This window comes from Paramisgurnus dabryanus, chromosome 5 (assembly GCF_030506205.2).
Source record: "Paramisgurnus dabryanus chromosome 5, PD_genome_1.1, whole genome shotgun sequence".
Taxonomy (NCBI): domain Eukaryota; kingdom Metazoa; phylum Chordata; class Actinopteri; order Cypriniformes; family Cobitidae; genus Paramisgurnus; species Paramisgurnus dabryanus.
In genome coordinates this window covers 40,358,719-40,376,095 of record NC_133341.1, presented here as the reverse complement: position 1 = coordinate 40,376,095, position 17,377 = coordinate 40,358,719, and the positions used below count along the sequence as shown (strand labels likewise).

The 17,377-nt window shown below is 38.4% G+C and overlaps 1 protein-coding gene across 2 annotated transcripts in view; it reads right to left on the bottom strand.

The window, feature by feature from the left end:
- Positions 1-346: 346 nt before the first annotated feature.
- Positions 347-17,377, bottom strand: part of drd2b (dopamine receptor D2b) — a 77,548-nt gene continuing 60,517 nt past the window's right edge. The window contains exons 4-8 of one of the 2 annotated variants that reach the window (XM_065284135.1): positions 16,007-16,143; positions 12,611-12,810; positions 8,851-8,937; positions 5,082-5,418; positions 347-5,000 (exon numbers count right to left, since the gene is read on the bottom strand). In XM_065284135.1, coding sequence (XP_065140207.1) covers positions 4,804-5,000; positions 5,082-5,418; positions 8,851-8,937; positions 12,611-12,810; positions 16,007-16,143 — 958 coding nt within the window. In that variant the 3' untranslated portion in view covers positions 347-4,803. The remainder of the gene's footprint in view (positions 5,001-5,081; positions 5,419-8,850; positions 8,938-12,610; positions 12,811-16,006; positions 16,144-17,377) is intronic. The other variant, XM_065284136.2, reaches the window with a different exon arrangement.

The window sequence follows — 17,377 nt, the reverse complement described above, 5'->3', positions numbered from 1 at the left end:
CGGCACTTTCTATAGCTTGATATTCTGATACATAGTTACTTACTGTAGGCACACTTTTCATTCATTCTTCAAATAATACACATTTTAGGACATCCGTGTGAAATGTTAAACAAACCAGAATGCAATCATTTGCAAATCTCTTAGGACTGGGAAAAGATTAATCGCAATTAATCGCATACAAAATAAATTCTTTTTTTTGCATAATATGTGTGTGTACTGTGTGTAATTATTGTGTATATTTAAGCACACACACATACATATATTCATGTCAGATTTGTTTTATTTATATATAATTTTTATTTATTTATATATAATATAGAATAAATAAAATATAAATAAATATATATATACACATGTAAATGTTTCTTAAATGCATACATGAATGTGCGTGTATTTATATGTACATAATATTTACACACAGCACACACTCATATATTATGCCAAAAATCACTTTTATTTTGTATGCGATTAATCGCGATTAATCTTTTCCCAGCCCTACATAATAAACCCATATTTTATTCACATTCCTCAGTTGAAACATTTGATATGTTTTTATCTTCAGTTACTGAATCATATCAAATGTTTCAACTGAGGAATGTGCCAATTTATGAAACAAAATAATGTAATTTTAAATTTGATGGCAACAACCATATCTTTCTCCCAGGAGTCTTCTTTATTTCACAATCTCCCGCCCCCTCCCGTTTTGTTATTTCTCCCGTAATTTTTACGGCCCTACCTTGTTATATAAATAAGCACGTTAAGACATTATTCCAAGGTTTGTTCAGTTGCCAGATCCTATATGAACACACCCTACTCACACAATAGACACACAATACAATGTGAACCCATTTGTGACCTCAACCTGGCAACCTACTCAGTTGCGCTGTTGATATCTATATCAACTATACAAAACGTGCACACAAAAACACGGCAAAGAGTGTGCTACTTAGAAAATAGTACAAATAAAAAAAGAAATATAATACAAATGAAAAAGAAACATGAATTGATAAAGAAACTATGGCTGGGCCGACCCATTACCATCTCCATCTCTGCAAATAACTCATTTGTTAGCCGTACAAAAACATTTTGACTTTGCAAATTCAAGACTCATTTTTCATTTTTATTTAAATTGTTTCAAACAGACTAGTAGCAACATTTGTAGTTAGTCAGCACAAAAAATGTATAAAAAAAAGATGTAACTTTGGACAATTTAAAGCGCAACTTTGTGCAAATTCATGTTGCTCAGGAAGTAACGCTTTACCCATCCCAGTCTTACGATTTTTTTTTTTATAGTCACGTAATTTTTGATTGTTTTTTCGTGATATTATCACGAATTTCTGCGTTGTGAGACTGGGTAGGCTTTACCCCAAGTTGCCATGACAAGGTCTGTGTTGGTATTGGATCGGATTGTACACTTCTACAATATTTGATCCGGACATTCCCGCCAATACCGGACTAATATCGATATTGATTTGGTATCCAGTTGTTGACAGGTACAGTACGGCAACCACACATCTCAAAAAAGTTGGGATAGGCCCACGTTTACTACTATTGTATGTAACTGAGGAGACCAATGGCTGGTTTCTGGTTTCATGACAGAATCATGCCTGTTTTTAATGTAGTGCCACCTAATGGCCCAAAGATCACGGCATCCAATACTGATCTTCCCTTGTTCCTTGCACACTTGGGTTTCTCCATATTTTCTGAATATGCTGATGATATTATGCACAGCAGATGATGAGATATTCATCATCATTGCGATTTTACCTTGAGGACTGAAGTTTTTGGCAGACTGGTGAACATCTGCTCATTTTTAATTCTGAGAAACTCAGCTTCTAGTCATGTTATTGACCGGTTGCCAATTAAGTCAGTAGTTTCCCTCCATATCTTGTGTAAGGTCCATCCCTTCACGTCCCCCCCAAAGGAAAATTCATCTCAAACTTAGAATTTGAATTAAAAACATATTAAATGAAACAATGTAGTGCTGTTGGTTATTACATATAATGTATGATAAATAATAAATTGTTATGAAACTGGGCCCCCATGGCACTATCTCAGTTCAGATCCACTGAGCTTAATAGTTAAAAAATGGTCCACTAGCTGTTTTATTTTAAATAAAACATTCCCAGCCTTTTGTTGCACCTTTCCCAACTTTCTAGAGATGTGTTGCAGCCATCACATTTAAATTTACCACATTTCTCTCTTTAAAATGGTACATTTTCTAAACATTTTATGTTTTATATGTTTTATTGTAAATAATATACAGGCTTACGAGATTTGCAAATCTTTCTGATTTTATTAAAAAAATGAGCTGTCCCCACTTTTCTGAAAATGGGGTTTATACCAAATAATAAGCATCAACAAACAGAACTGAAAATAATAAAGACAAACATTTCCTCCACCTGCAATTAGTCAGAAAATCAGATAGTCGCGCCCCAATTGCATGCCATTGGTTGAGATTTGTCGAGCTGGTAGGAATATTTGTACAAATTAAAGCAATGTTTTGATAACGCCACAGTATTAACTATAATGAACCATGGCTTAAAGTACACTGTAAAAAAAGTCAATTCAATCTACTTTTTTTAGTTTTGGCTTGTGAAAAGTTGACATAACTTATAAAATCAAGTTGAAATTGTTTAACTTAATTTTTCGAGTTAAAGAAACATGAAAATATATGTTGATTTGAAAAAAATGCAGAGTATTTTTTACAGTGTAGTCTCTGCATGCTGGAAAAGAAAAAGTTTGATCATAAAATACACTTTTTAGAAGGATCTCTTGACAGGGTTGTGCCGATAGACGTCACTATTGCGTATTGACGATCGTCAGACATATGGTCGATAGTGGGCTGTCATGATAATAGTTGGCGATAGTTATTATTATTATCATCATAGTTTTACATTAACATGCACATTGCGTGCTTTTCCTCACATGAGAGGGTTTGTGGGCTACCCTTTGCGCGAGAGAGCTTGTAAAGTGTGTGGATTCCTTCTCATACACACCTGGACTTAATGTGCGCGTCTTCGACTCTTGCTCGGATCTGAAGAGTTCCGTTTTAAAGCAACACTAAAGACTTTTTGCTCTTTGCTCCCCCTACAGGTTGGAAGCTGAATTGTCCATTACCACCGTCGTAAATAATTTACCCTACTGCAGCAAAACTGGCTCTGATTGGATTGTAGGTCTGCCATAAAGCAAGTTTTTGTAGTTTTCACTCGAACAACAAGACAGCGACCCGAAGGTTGAAACTTCTATAGTGCGGTTTTGGCCAATAGAGGGCTGGAAAGCGAATGTGAAAGTGCCGTTCACCCTGTTTCGAGTAGATGAACGACTGAAACTTTTTTGGAATGTTATTTTAAGGTAAAAAAAAACTCTTTGGCGATCTAAGGCTGACGATAGGACGATCTCACAATAGGGCACATCGCCCAACACTACAGTACATAACTATATTTTAAATGGTGTATAAAGACCTTACATAATGACCTGTATTTTTTTTATTACCTTAAAATTACAAATTTTTATCTACATAGACTCCGGGGGGAGCCGCCATTACATGGAAGCCGCCATTTTGAACTGCATGTTTCTACATTAGCCCTAAATGGATATTTGCTCTACAGATCATGTTTTGTCACTGTTGTCTCAGACAAAGATATGTTTGTCCTGTGATGGCTATCAAAGCTTCTCAGTGTGCTTTGCAATTCGCAACCTCACCTCTAGATGTCACTAAAATCTACAAACTGCACCTTTAAATCCGAAATGATTTATATCTATGTTCGTAAACCATAGATCCTGTTTTTTCTGAAGACTACATTTAGATAAAGCAAAACAAAGTGGTGTTGAAGTATGTCAAATCAACATATATCTTTATGTTACTTTAACTTTACGAATTAATAATTGATTTCTCTACTTAAGGTACACAAAAATTGAAGTGCAGTTGTAACCTTTACTCTGCAATATAGATGTTGACCGTTAGCCCATGATAAGACACTCCAGTGAAACCCATTGAATATCAATGGCCTTTTTAAAACTAATCACCCCTTTCATCATAAGAGATAAAGCTTTTTTCCACAAGCGAGTTGTGCTTTATTTTTTGCCAGCCACAAATATGAACTGTCACATGTTAAATCAAACACCTATTTCAGTAAAGACACTAGAGCATCAGACAAAGATACACAGACACAACTTTATATAAAGCGCAGATAGTTTTGCGTACCCTGACGTACACAAAAATACAGAAGACATACGTTGGCTGCGGTTTAATTTGACGTACCAATATAACATGCATGATCATTTTTGTCATGGGCTTTGATAAAAGTAATTCTTATTTACATTGTCCTTCATTGTCGGCATAGGCATTCATTTCATGTTTTGTAAATAGTATATTCACCCTCTTTACCTTTATTCATTTCTTCCTTCATAAAGAAATAAATAGATTAAATACTGATCATTTTGGAGTCATTCATTTACCTTGAAGATCTCATTTCTTGCAGCGATTCCTTCATCGTACAGTTAAGCACATAAACTCCAGGGAGAATACACATACATTCACACATCCAGCACACTTCACTCCCTTCCCAGCCTAGCTTGAGGGGGTTCGGAGACTGAAATGATGGAAACGTACAAATAAATCTCTACTTTTACATTCATTTGAACCTGCACTGAAAGCTCCAATTTCTTTAATAAGTTCTTCGGTCCAAAAAGCGCGGGCGGCTCCGTGAATCCTTCATTTCACACATCGCTGAATGACGGCACTAACCTCCTCTGTATGGATATCCGCCATCTCCTCTATTCGTGCAGTGAATGATGTCCTCAGCAGTGCAATATCTTTATGAAAGCCTTTCTGAACTCCACATTAAACGTGGTATATATGATGGGGTTGACTGCGCTGTTCACATATCCAAGCCAAGTGAAGGCGTTGTACATCTCCAGCGGCACCACGCAGCTTGGGCAGTGAGTCTTCAAAATATGAGTAATAAAAAACGGCAGCCAGCAAATAATGAAAACACCTGCAAATAGGAAAGGTTAGGTGAGGTTGATGTGTCAATTTATGGTTTTAAATTAATATATTGATTGCATTATAACCTCACCCAGAACAATAGCCAGCATCTGTGTGGCCTTCTTTTCTTTATGCTGGGACATCTTCCTCTTGCTCATTGTTTTGGGTGTCAACGCGGTTCGGGTTTTGCCATTGGGCAGTGCCTCCGTTTCAACAGGCTTTAATTCTTTTGGGGTTTGGACCTCCTTGGCATGCCCGTTTTTCTCCTCTCCATATGGCTGACATTCGCCGTGGGGGGGCGAGGCATGGCTGGGGCTCGGGTTGGCAAGCAGGTCGACCACCAAAGTGGATTGCAGCTTCTTTTTCTCTGGAGGACTGGTGCTCGTCACAATGTCCACCCCCACATCGCCACCCTGGTGAAATACCTCCTTAATCAGTTGCCAATAAAGACATATTTAAGATAAGTTTTTTTTGGTCACACCTTATGCCAGAGTAGGACAAAATATCGGTTATGTAAAAATATGTTTGGGCACATATGAAGTAGTTGCTAAATCAATGCTTATATTGAGTAAACAAAAATTATGTGTAATACAATTTTAACGAAAAATTACGAAAAGCATCGAAAAGGATTTTATTTTTAAAGAGTATAATTTTATTTTTAAGTTTGGCTCACGTCCCATTTGTTTACAAGGAGTGGAGAGGGCAGGGTTTATGACCTGCAACTAGCCAACGAGGACGATCAAAATGTTTTGGCTTCACTTTTCAGGATGTCGTAATTTAGAGGTTTTAATAAAATATAAATGAAAAATTACTGAAAAACACAGCCAACGTCAAACATATTATAAACAATATAAGGCCAAATTAAAGAAAAACGAAGTAATTTGCGCTTGCTGTATGCCTCAATGTAATTGTCGTTAAAACTAAACTCTTTCCCACCATTGACAAGTTATCTCGTCCATTAACGCTGCCCTGCAAATGACGAGTTTTTACGACAATCAACATTTCTGCTATATCCACTAGATGGCACTCTTACCCAACTTAGGGCCCTATTTTAACAATCTATACGCATGGTCTAAAGTGCACGGCTCCAAATCCACTTTTGCTAGTTTAATGATGGAAAAATGGTCTATTCGCCTGGTGCACAGTCTAAAATGGTTGTTCCTATTCTTGTAATGAGTAATGGGTGTGTTTTGGGCGTAACGTGCAATGAACCAATGGGAGTCTCATCTCCCATCCCAAATGGTACACACTGTTTTCTATGAGTATACGCACACCGGCACCGCCAGGTGGCGCCTGGCCGCGCCGTCCAGCTTTGACTCAGTAAGTTGCTCAAAACTCTGTCGCGCCACACGGCGCCACTCACATAGTTTAACATTAAATAACATCATATTTGTCCCAAATCATTAACAATTAACATTGGCTGCTAACGTATATTTTGCATTTTGAAGTAGACGCTATCTGACGAAGCTCACGCTATTTAATGCGCACTTCCGGTTTATGATACCTCCGAGTTGTCCTAGACGGCGACTCGATGCGGCGCGACGCTGAGCTGCGCGACCAGTGTGCGACCCTCTTTATAGGGCCCTGTAGCATCAATGGTTTCAAAAGCAGTAAATACTATGTGCATATTCGGATTATTGCTCTAATAAAAGTTCTTTACAAAAATGCAATTATCTCAGCTTTTTGTATAAACCAGGGGTTCCCAAACTTTTTTTCCTGCGTACCCCCTTCTATGTCCCAACCGGGTTGGCGCACCCCCAATCCCCATTTTAAAAAAAATCCAAAAAAGCTTTATTTTCTCACCATAAATACTCATGTTTAATCATGCGCAAATACCCAAGGGCCGGTTGCACTAGCCGGACGTTAAGAAGTTGGGTGTAATAGTCCTACGTCGGGCTTAGCTACATCCAACATTGTGAAAAATATTTACGCCTATTGCACCATCTGAAACTACGCTCAGCGTAGATGATGCGCGCCCCCGTGTATGCGTTTAACCACTGTGATATTTAGACGCCATTCGAGTTTACTATGGTAAAAAACATACACTTACTGCCGTCAGTTAATAGATGACATATGAGAGGTTTCCTCATGTTTACCAGTGCGTCACGTGCAGACCCATCAAACACATTAACGAAAGCCTTTACTGTTCGCACAAAAGGTGTATAATAGTTTGCAGATTCATTATAACAGCTCAAGTTTCAAACAAAATTAAATGAAAGCTTTTAATAAGTTCTCTACAGCAAGTATTTATGTATTTTATTATATAATTCATTGGTGGTCTCTTTACCATGCATGAAAACACATTGCTCGCGTATCCTGTGCCCATGTCTCGTCACATTTCATTATTTCTATTTTTGCCATAAAAAAGTCTCTCTCTCTTGGTCCCTCTCCTCCTTCGTGACTAACAACTTTATCATAAGACATCCCACATGACAGTTTCCCTGATTTCAGTCAGTTAAGCATATTTATAATATATATGGAATGAATGAAACGAGTTGGCACGCATATAGCGGCTGCAGTGCATAACAGAAGAGCAGTGCGTAGAAAAAGACAGCAGCTGTCTTCTACGTTTCTATCAAAAACTAATAAATTATAGTTTTTTATTTAAAATAAAAGCGATTACAAAGGAAATGTTTACTGTTCATTTTTTTATTTATTTATTGTATGGAAAAATCCCACTTAAAGAAACAGACCGCCATTACATTTTTCCTCTCGCGCACCCCCTGGTGGCAGCTCGCGTACCCCTGGGGGTGCGCATACCACACTTTGGGAATCCCTGGTATAAACATTTGCTTTTGTAGATATAACAGTGGTGGCTCGTGACTGCTCAACCGAGGGGCGCAAATTCAAAATATGTGTTGCTCGTGTTTTGTCAAAATAAGTGCGTAAAACCGTTTATGATAAAAGAGACGCTCACGTTCACAAAATACACGCAAGACACTCCCTTAACAGTAAACTCTGATTATGATGGGGTACATGTTGTGACGAACTTCGCATCGAGCGCCCTAGAAAAAAGAAGTCACCGGCTGCCACTAATATTTTACCCATATTTAAGAGGTGATAAAAAAAGAAAAGATGACGGTAGGATGGTCTGTGACTTTATTTGATATATTATATGTTAATATAAGAAAAACATTTTCTAGAAGGTATTAAACTTTTGTGAAATCCTAAAAAATGCTGGTGCTGGCTGGGAACTTTTATTTAAACGCTGAGGGGAAAGAGTTTATTGGTTTGAAAAGTAAAAGACTGGCAATATTGTTAAGTGTGACATTAACATTAGCACTCATTACGTTTGTGTGTATGTGTACGCGCGTGTGTGTTAATGTGTGCCCCGTCTTTTGAAATCACACAGAAGATAATTAAACCATGCCCTGTTAAATGAATAACAAGTAAACAACATTAAACAAATGTGATGGCATTCAACAATCAATGATTTTAATATTTAATGAACCTTGAAGCATGTGTCAACATCTCCAGTTGTGAAAGGGTTTACATTTTAGAAGCTGTCTGTATCTTGATATTTAAAGTACTGTATCAATCTCTGTCCTAATTATGTAATGGCATAATGTGAAAAATGTATGCATGCTAGACCCAGACTTACAAATGCCTACCAATGAGGCAATTAAAAAGGCAAACATTGAATACATAATAATGCCATTTGTCATGGTTTCATAAACATATATCATGATGATACTTAGACGTCCATATGGACAGGTCATTTTTTGTTGAGATTATGGTAATTGATTTTCAAACTACCCTCCCGCCCCTAACCGAGACGACGGGCACTGTGATAGATTATGTTTAATGGTGCTAATGTAGCTGCGGCTGTATGCTTTCAGGCACAAAATATTGAGACTTACGGCTTTCTTGTTTTTTGCAGGTAAACCCCCATTGGTCTTCATGATAACTGTGCACAATTTCACATCTTCGGGATGAGTGCATTTCTCCTGCGGCAAAGAATAAGAACTTGACTCAGCATGTGGTTAATGTGAACTTAAAAGGCAGCGTGGAGCCATGAAAATCTTTTGCAGTTATATTAGGTGCCACTTGACTTGCATGCAATGCAAATACTTAAGCCAAACACTTCAGCAAAATGCCCTGCGCTTTCTGGCACTAAAACGTTAGGAATGATAAAGTGATTGCTTCAGTAATTTGTAAGTACGGTTCCACAAAAAAAGACCTCGGGACCCTTTAAAACACAATGGCTGAACCCATTGATCTGAAGTGTTCATTAAAACAGCTGTGGAAGGAATCAATGATGAAAGAATGCAAAGGTCAGGACAAAGAATAGTTTGCGGTTCTTTCGCTTTTTGATGACAATAGAATTTAAAAGCAAGTTTCCAGAATATCTCATTACAGCATTCAGGGAATAAAGGGAATTATGTTGCAAAAAAAGGTTTAGCTTTTAACTGCTTTTCTTTAACAGGGTCTGGTGGGTAATGCATATTCAGCAAACGCTAAAGCAATGACCCTTTAACTAAAAAACAAATACGCAATAAAGATGGTAACATGAGACATATCCACCACTAATTTCCATAATGTGCATCTCTATTTAGACATTGGCTGTCTGTATTGGACATTAGCCACGATCAAGTACTACGGTAAATTCAACATAAAAATTCAAGCAACTGAGCAGTTCTTGAGAAGCTACTATAAACGTGTGCAAAAAGAAAGTTAACTAAGGTCTAGTCCTGGCTTTGGCTAAGATATTTAAGCATCTTTTATAAACATAACATTTTTAAAAAGAATACTGGTGTGTATCTTGAGACAAATCAATGGCACTGGCTTATTTTAAGATCTGTCAGTGCAAGTTATTTTCAGTCGAGCTCAAACATGTGTTTTAGTCTAGGACTAGCCTTAAGCCTTGTCTGTGTAACCGGGGGCATAGCTACAGGTAGTAAAGTAAAATTATATAACATATTATATTTATGCCGCTATAGTTAGCCTGTCTGGATATTAAACCACAATACCGTGTGACACTTGCATTACATGTGAACGGCCCCTACACTAATAGGATTTTGTTTCTCTTTCCCTGTCTCGTCCTCATTCCCGAGGACAATGGGACTAACAGACCCAGTTCCGGTTGGAACTGGCCTTCCTTCAACGTGATACCCAGCCGATGTCAGACCAACGACCACCAGCTGCCCCCATCTAATCTATTTATCCGTGTATATATATACATTATGTTTTAATCCCCATAAAATTGAAAAAATCGTATCTTTTATATTATATATCCTCTATAGATTCAACTATGTCTGGCTCTCTCCCATGTTTTTTCCCCTCCTAGGACTTTTCTCCACAGGGATTTTCCCCTATGGTTTTTTTTCAACCCCTGGGGAGTCTGCTGACACTGGCCTTACTTAGCATCCTCTTACTTCACACTTTTACTACGCGCGCTAATATGGTTAATCTAAACCGCTTTATTCTGCTGCTTATGTTCTGCGCTATATAAAAATATTTATTAAATTGAATTTAACAATTTGGGTGACTCTAGAAATAAGTTATATGGTGCACAAACAATGCATCTCAAACAGAATAACAGATCGATCTATATAAAATATTGTTAATAATTAAAAACACAATAATTTACCTTAGTGTTTAGTATAACACAACAACAACAAATATATGTTGTTGCGTCTACGAAGGACAACTCATTTATTAAATTTATTTAGGGTGACCATACGTGCCATTCTTCCCGGAAGGATTTTGTGTTCGTCTTCCGGAAGTCGTATTTGTCGACCGCATACGTCATAGAGGATTATTATTATTATTACAGAAAAGCAACCATTACATTTTAAGGTAAGAATGAAACTACGATTGTATATCTTATGTTTTTAACTGAATGGCGTATGCGGTCAACAAATAAGACGCACAGAAATCCTGGACGGGATGCGTGCGGGAAGAATGACACGTATGGTCACCCAAATTTATTGTGTTTTGTGATGCTACTTCAGCCTTATTTCATGGAAATTCGTAACTATTTTGCAAGGTGGCTAATTTGTATGAGTTCGTACAAAGTTCATCATAGAGGTCTTCATGGATCCAAAAACCCGATGTCCGACCCAAGGCTCTAAGCAGGTTTGGGTTTAAAAGTTTCAGTTGTGCCTCGGGTCTAATGTTTTGTGTGTGTGTCCTTTTCCAACCCCTCATCTATTTGGCAAGAGCGCTTGCGAAATTGTGTGGCTAGCGGCAAGTTTATTTTCATTGAGTTAGACCTATCCGTCACTGCACATTTTAGCAGCTACCTTGGTGTCGTCGTCAGATATCAAATAAAATCAAATGGAGCAGCAGGCCAAAACAGTTGGGCGGCCACCGGAATTTCTTTCTGTCTGACTGCACACACACCGGTGCCAATTACATTCGGGTACAGTCAGGTTTAAAAAAACTACCAATGGGTTGGGTCGGACTTGGGTCTAATATTCTGGGGTTTGTCTCTAGTATGAGTTCGTAACAAGTCCATTCTAGAGGTCTTTATGGGACCACTTAGACCCGAAAACCTGAGGTCCAACCCGAGGCTCTGAGCAGGTTCGAGTCTAAAAGTTTCATGTGTACATCGTACATGGGTCGGGTCTAATACAGTATTAGTGACCTCTGGTAATTTAAAATGAATGTGTTTTTGCCGAATGGACACAAGAAGACCTGAACTATCTCGCGTGTGTGAGTCCCCTTCCATCCCCTCATCTTTTTGGCAAGAGTGCTTGCGAAATCGTGTGGCTGGCGGTAGGTTTATTTTCCTTAAGAAAGACCTATCAGTCACTGCACATTTTAGCGATTACCTTGTTGTCGTAATCATGAGATAACAAAAAAATCAAGCGTGCCAAAATAGTTGCGAGGTCAACGGGGTTTCAATCTGACGGGAATGTGCGGGGCTGCAGACTGCACACTCGCCAGTGCCGTTTACATTCGGGTACAGTCAGGTTAATAAAAATTGCCACTGGATTGGGTCGGACTTGGGTCTTATTTTCTCGAGTTTGTCTTGGGTTGGGTCTTTCTTTAAAAAAAGTATTTATGCACGTTGGGTTCAGGTAAAAACTGATTCGGGACATTTTGGGTTGGGTACACTTCGTTGGACCTGATAAGACCTCTAGTCCATCATACAAAAGAGTATAATTATCTGAAAAAGGAACAATGAAGCATCACCCCTACAGTAAACCTACACCCTAACTGTCGGTTGCGAAAAACAGATTGTATTTACAACGAACAAAGAAGATCATACGAATTTATGCAAATTAGCCACTATAGTTATGTACTGCTATGAGATTGTGCTGGCTATGCCACTACTTCTTATTAAAAGTAGCTTGTGGGCACTGTCATGACTGCCATTACTGAACAATTTGGATAAATTACTAGCGCCACAAATTTTAGTTAGTTACTACCCAGCACAGACTTTTCTGCTAAGTAAATTAGCACAGAGTTCAGGGGCCAACAAAGATTTGGGGCCACTATTACTTATAGTAGTGTCCTTCAGGTCTTGGCAATCCCCCAGAAATTCTATAATTAACATCAACAGCTGCATCCCATATTTTACATCAAGAGGGCAGTTTCTTCTGTAAACACTCGGACACCAGTGGGTAATGCTGGGTATTTTCTCAGAGGTTCTCTTTAAGTGGTATGCATCACCTTGAGAGAGGGATGAGCCTCTGCGTCTGTCTTCTGGCAGCTGCGTTTAGTGTTGACCCGTTTACGACGCTTGCGAAGAACAACGTAGATCTGTACGTAGACCAGGAGCGTGATGATGAAGGGCACGTAGAAAGACATGATGGAAGAGTACACGACAAAAGCGGGGTTGGCGATCTCGCACACGGTTTCGTCACGTGTAGCTGTGGGTAAAAAAAATACGGTTGCACAATTAATGTTTTATTATGTTTGTCAATTTAATTAGTTTAGTGGAGCTCTGGTGAATGTCTTTATGGCACATTTCCCACAACAATTGCAAATTAGCTTGAGGTTATAATTAGATTTAAAACATACTGGATATTGTAATATGGCAAGAGTGTGAATCTGTATGCATAGCACACTAAGACTACGTTTACACATGGGTGGCTATTTTCATAAAAGGACATTTCAACCTCTCCGGTTTCAAAAATAAGTTCATGCACAGATATCAGTTTTCAGAAAAGTGTTTATTGACACGTACCCGTGTATATATGGTATAACGAGAAGCTCAAGCCCAAGTAAGCCAATCAGAATCCTGAAAACAGCAACGAACCACTTCCTGTTCCTCTTTTGAACAAGGTCGCATTTTTGAGAGAGGTGCGAGCTCTTGCGCATACTGTGACTTTGGCTGCTTAAAGGTGACATAGAATGATTGAACGGGGTATTTATCCTTGTTCTGTGATGTGACATGTAGACAAAACATGTTTTGTTTGGGTCTGTAATGCCTTGGAAGCTTCCTTAAAACCTCTCTCAGATAGCTCTATTAGGGTGGGGGATTTTAAACAAGTGGTTTTGAACCTATTTGGCTCCCCCTACTGGCTTAACTTGCAATCTCATTACTGATTGGCTGACTTTGCTGCCACTCAAAAAATGTAGCCAATTATTTTAAAGTGGAGGGGCAGTGAGATGCCTGTGATGTCATAAGCATCAGTTTTTCTGATTGGGCCGTTTTCTGGCTGACATTTCTAAAAGAGGAATTTCTATGAGACTGAGATGTTTAGCATATTTAGCACTTTTTGTATGTTCATGAATGCGGGTAGACTACCATTATTCAACAAAGACGAGATAAAAAAAATTAATTCTCTGTCCCCTTTAAACATCCGTTTGTCTCAGTTTACATGCAACCGTGTAACCGAAGATTTTCAAAATCTCCACTCTGGAAGGAGTTTTTAGAAAGAATCAGTTTCAGAGGCGAGTCTTCCGTTTGCATGTAAACGAAGGGCGCAAACAAAGGGAAATGTCTCCGTTTTTCAAAATAACCATGTATGTGTAAACAGGGCCTTAGGTGGTGTGTACACCAAAGCATTAAGGCATGCAACTGGCATATGTTTTCAACTGTTTCCAATGGAAGCACCACGTTTTTCAAAAAACCCAACTGGTGGTGGGTTTTGTCTATGCTGAGCGTCGACCCTCTGGGTTTTTTCCACGTTGACCGGATTTATTCCCTGAAAAATGTTCAACTTCAGGAGAAACGATTAGCTCATTAATGTCACTTTTTACTTGGCCATCACTGATAAACAACGTAGTATCAAAAGCAACCAAAGTGCTTACTTGGAAAAAAAACATGGCAAGGACCCACAGTCGGCATCCGCTTGGCGTTTTCAGCTGCTTTTAAACGCTTTGGTGTACACACCCCCTAATGGAACAACATGTAATGTTCACCCCAAGAGGTCCCTAACAGGTCGCTAAACAACAATGAGTGTAGCTTCGCGATATTTGGCTGTGTCAATCTCTGTACACTAGCTAGTCGTCCACTTTTTTAGCTCACTCCCATCAGCCTTTTTTGGAAAGTTGACCACCAACAAGTTTCACAAAATGACTTCCGAAAAAATTTCTTCTAAAAATATATAAATATACAAATATATCAAATGATAAACAAACAGGAAACTAACAAAACAGGAAAAAACATTTAATCCTATCTTTATTTTTTTCTCTGTTTATAAACTTTTAAATATTGGAATTATATATTTTTTGAAAATATTTTTTTTTTTAGAAAAAAACTGAAATTGCATTTTTGTGAAGGAATTTTGTAAGAGATCAGATTCAGAACGATTATCGATATAACAATATAAGGACTGTAAAATTAATTTTAAAAAAAATTGCTTCAGTTTTTTATAACTAGTGGATAATTGCGGTATTACAGAGTACCATAAAAACCCATTAGGAACATGTTTTTTCATACAAATGTTTTCTCTTAATTTACTAAATAACTTGTCAATGGCGGGGAATGAGTTAATGGAAAAATCTTACATACTGTGCCTTTAACCTGATAGCCTGCACAAGGACGCGTGCGCACTGAAGAGTTCTTTATTTACATATATTTAAAGTTACTGTAGAACAGGTCATCCAAAAATAAATCTCTGAAATCATAATTAGTGAACAATAACTACAAAATACAGCTTTACATTGAGCATCTAGTGCAATGAATGATTTTTTAAAATTATTTTATGTTCTTAAAGGGATAGTTCGGCCATAAATGATATTAAACCCATGATTTACTCCCCCCGAAGCCGTCCGAGATGCATATGTCCATCATTTTTCAGACAAGCACTTATTAGTTATTTTAGAAAATGTCTTATATCTTTCAGCTGCTAAACAGTAAAGTTACGAGGTCCACGTCCTTCAAGTCCAAAAAATGTGCATATATCCTTCCCCAAAGAAATCCAAATGGCTCCAGGATGATAAACAAAGGTCTTCTGAGGGTAATCCGCGCGGTGTTGTTGTAGAAATATCCATATTTAAAACTTTATTAACGAAAATAACTACCTTCTGGTAGCACTGCCATTTTAGACTCCTCTGAATTCAGGAGAGAGTATCAGCGTAGTGTATGCACTTTTCTTTGTGACGCATGACAAATTCGGAAGGCGGGGGCACAGAGCAGCAGCAGAGAAACCTCCGTAAACTGCATACACTCTCATCCTGAATGCAGACGCGCCTAAGATGGCGGCATTACCGGAAGCGAGTTATTTTCGTTTATAAAGTTTTAAATATGGATATTTTTACAACAAAACGGCACGGATTAACCTCAGAAGGCCTTTGTTTATCATCCTGGAGCCGTTTGGATTTATTTTGTGAAGGATGGATGCACATTTTTTGGACTTGAAGGACATGTGCCCCATAACTTCACATTTGATTAACTGAAAGATCTAAAACATTTTCTAAAATGACTGAAAATGTGTTCGTCTGAAAAATTATGGACATATGCATCTCAGACAGCTTCTGGGTGAGTAAATCATGGGTTTAATATCATTTTTGGCCGAACTATCCCTTTAAGCCTGTTCCACACATAAACCCAACAATGCAAAGCTTCAGAAGACTTGCCATACAGCACTGAAGTACTTTTATAGGTCATTTTATTACCTGTGTTATTTAAGCCAAACAGCAGGGGACAGGAAATAGCGAAAGAAAGCACCCACACCACCGAGATCATTACAGTAACTCGTCTTTTGGAGCTGTAGCGCGTGTTGTACAACATCGGCATGGCAACAGCTGTGTACCTGAGAGCAGCCCGGTGGGAAGAAGATGAAGAGTGAGGTGGGTTGTTTCATTCAGGCAGACAAACAGAAAGGCAAACGATGGTCACACTTCACCAGATGTCTCTAGAATAATCTTTTCAAATCTTTAGGGATCTTCCTCCAAGCTTCAGCTTTTAAAAATCAAATCAAATGCCGTTAGTATGAAAAACAACACGAACCCCCCATGAATTAGCTTGACAAGCGCTGTTTTCTTTTCTGGTTTGATATATTACCTATTGAAACAGGACGTACTGCATGGGATATTTAAAGCATTTATTTTACTAGTAGTATTGTAGTCAAGACCACCTATACTGAGACCAGGTCAAGAACAAGACCAGAGCACCTTGAGACAAGACCTAAACCACAACTTCTCATCTGGCACTAGCCGTGTGAAGCGCATATAGAATATACCTGCTCATTTTTAATGCCTATTAAACCAAAGCAGTCTTATAAGACATTCAGGGCCCTATCTTGCACCCAGCGCAATTGACTTTGTCAGTGACGCATTTATCATTCGTATTTTGCGCCGGCGCACAGCGGGGTTTTTCCCTCCACAGATGCACGTCAGCAAACTAGAGAATGAACTTGCGCTCCCTGGGCGGTTCAGCGCAAAAAGGAGGCGTGTTGCGGCGCAAACCATCTCTTATGCTATTTTGCAGTTTCAAAAAACAATTGCGCTACTAACCAAAAAAAACTAGTCTAAAGTCAGTGGCGCGTTGCGCGTGGTTCATTATGCTATTTTAAGGGCGCATGCTTGACCATAATGTATAGCGTGCACAACGCGCACACACTTTGCTTATCTAATCTACACAGATGCAACAGTTATTTCTGCAAATCATAAATTGTTACACTTAAAAATATTAATACACGAGATAAGGGGAATCATAGTGGTGAGCATTGTGGTGATAGTTTTTATTTATTCTCATGCAAATAACGATTAAAATATTTTCATAACTTTGTTGTGTGGCTGTATTACGTTTATTTTATGTAAATAATAGTTAAAATGTTTTCATAAGAAACCTTAATGTATATGAACTTGATTTGTAAGAGTACTTTGGGGTTGGACCTTGCTTGCGTTTCTTGGGTCCGATTTCAAAGCCCCAAAACCCTTTCAGCGGTGAGGGTGGACGCAGCGATGTCCTCTGCTGGCGTCAAGTCCTGAGGCAGATCCACCTCCCGTTACACGGCATGCCCGATTTATGCTGGCAAGCATGGG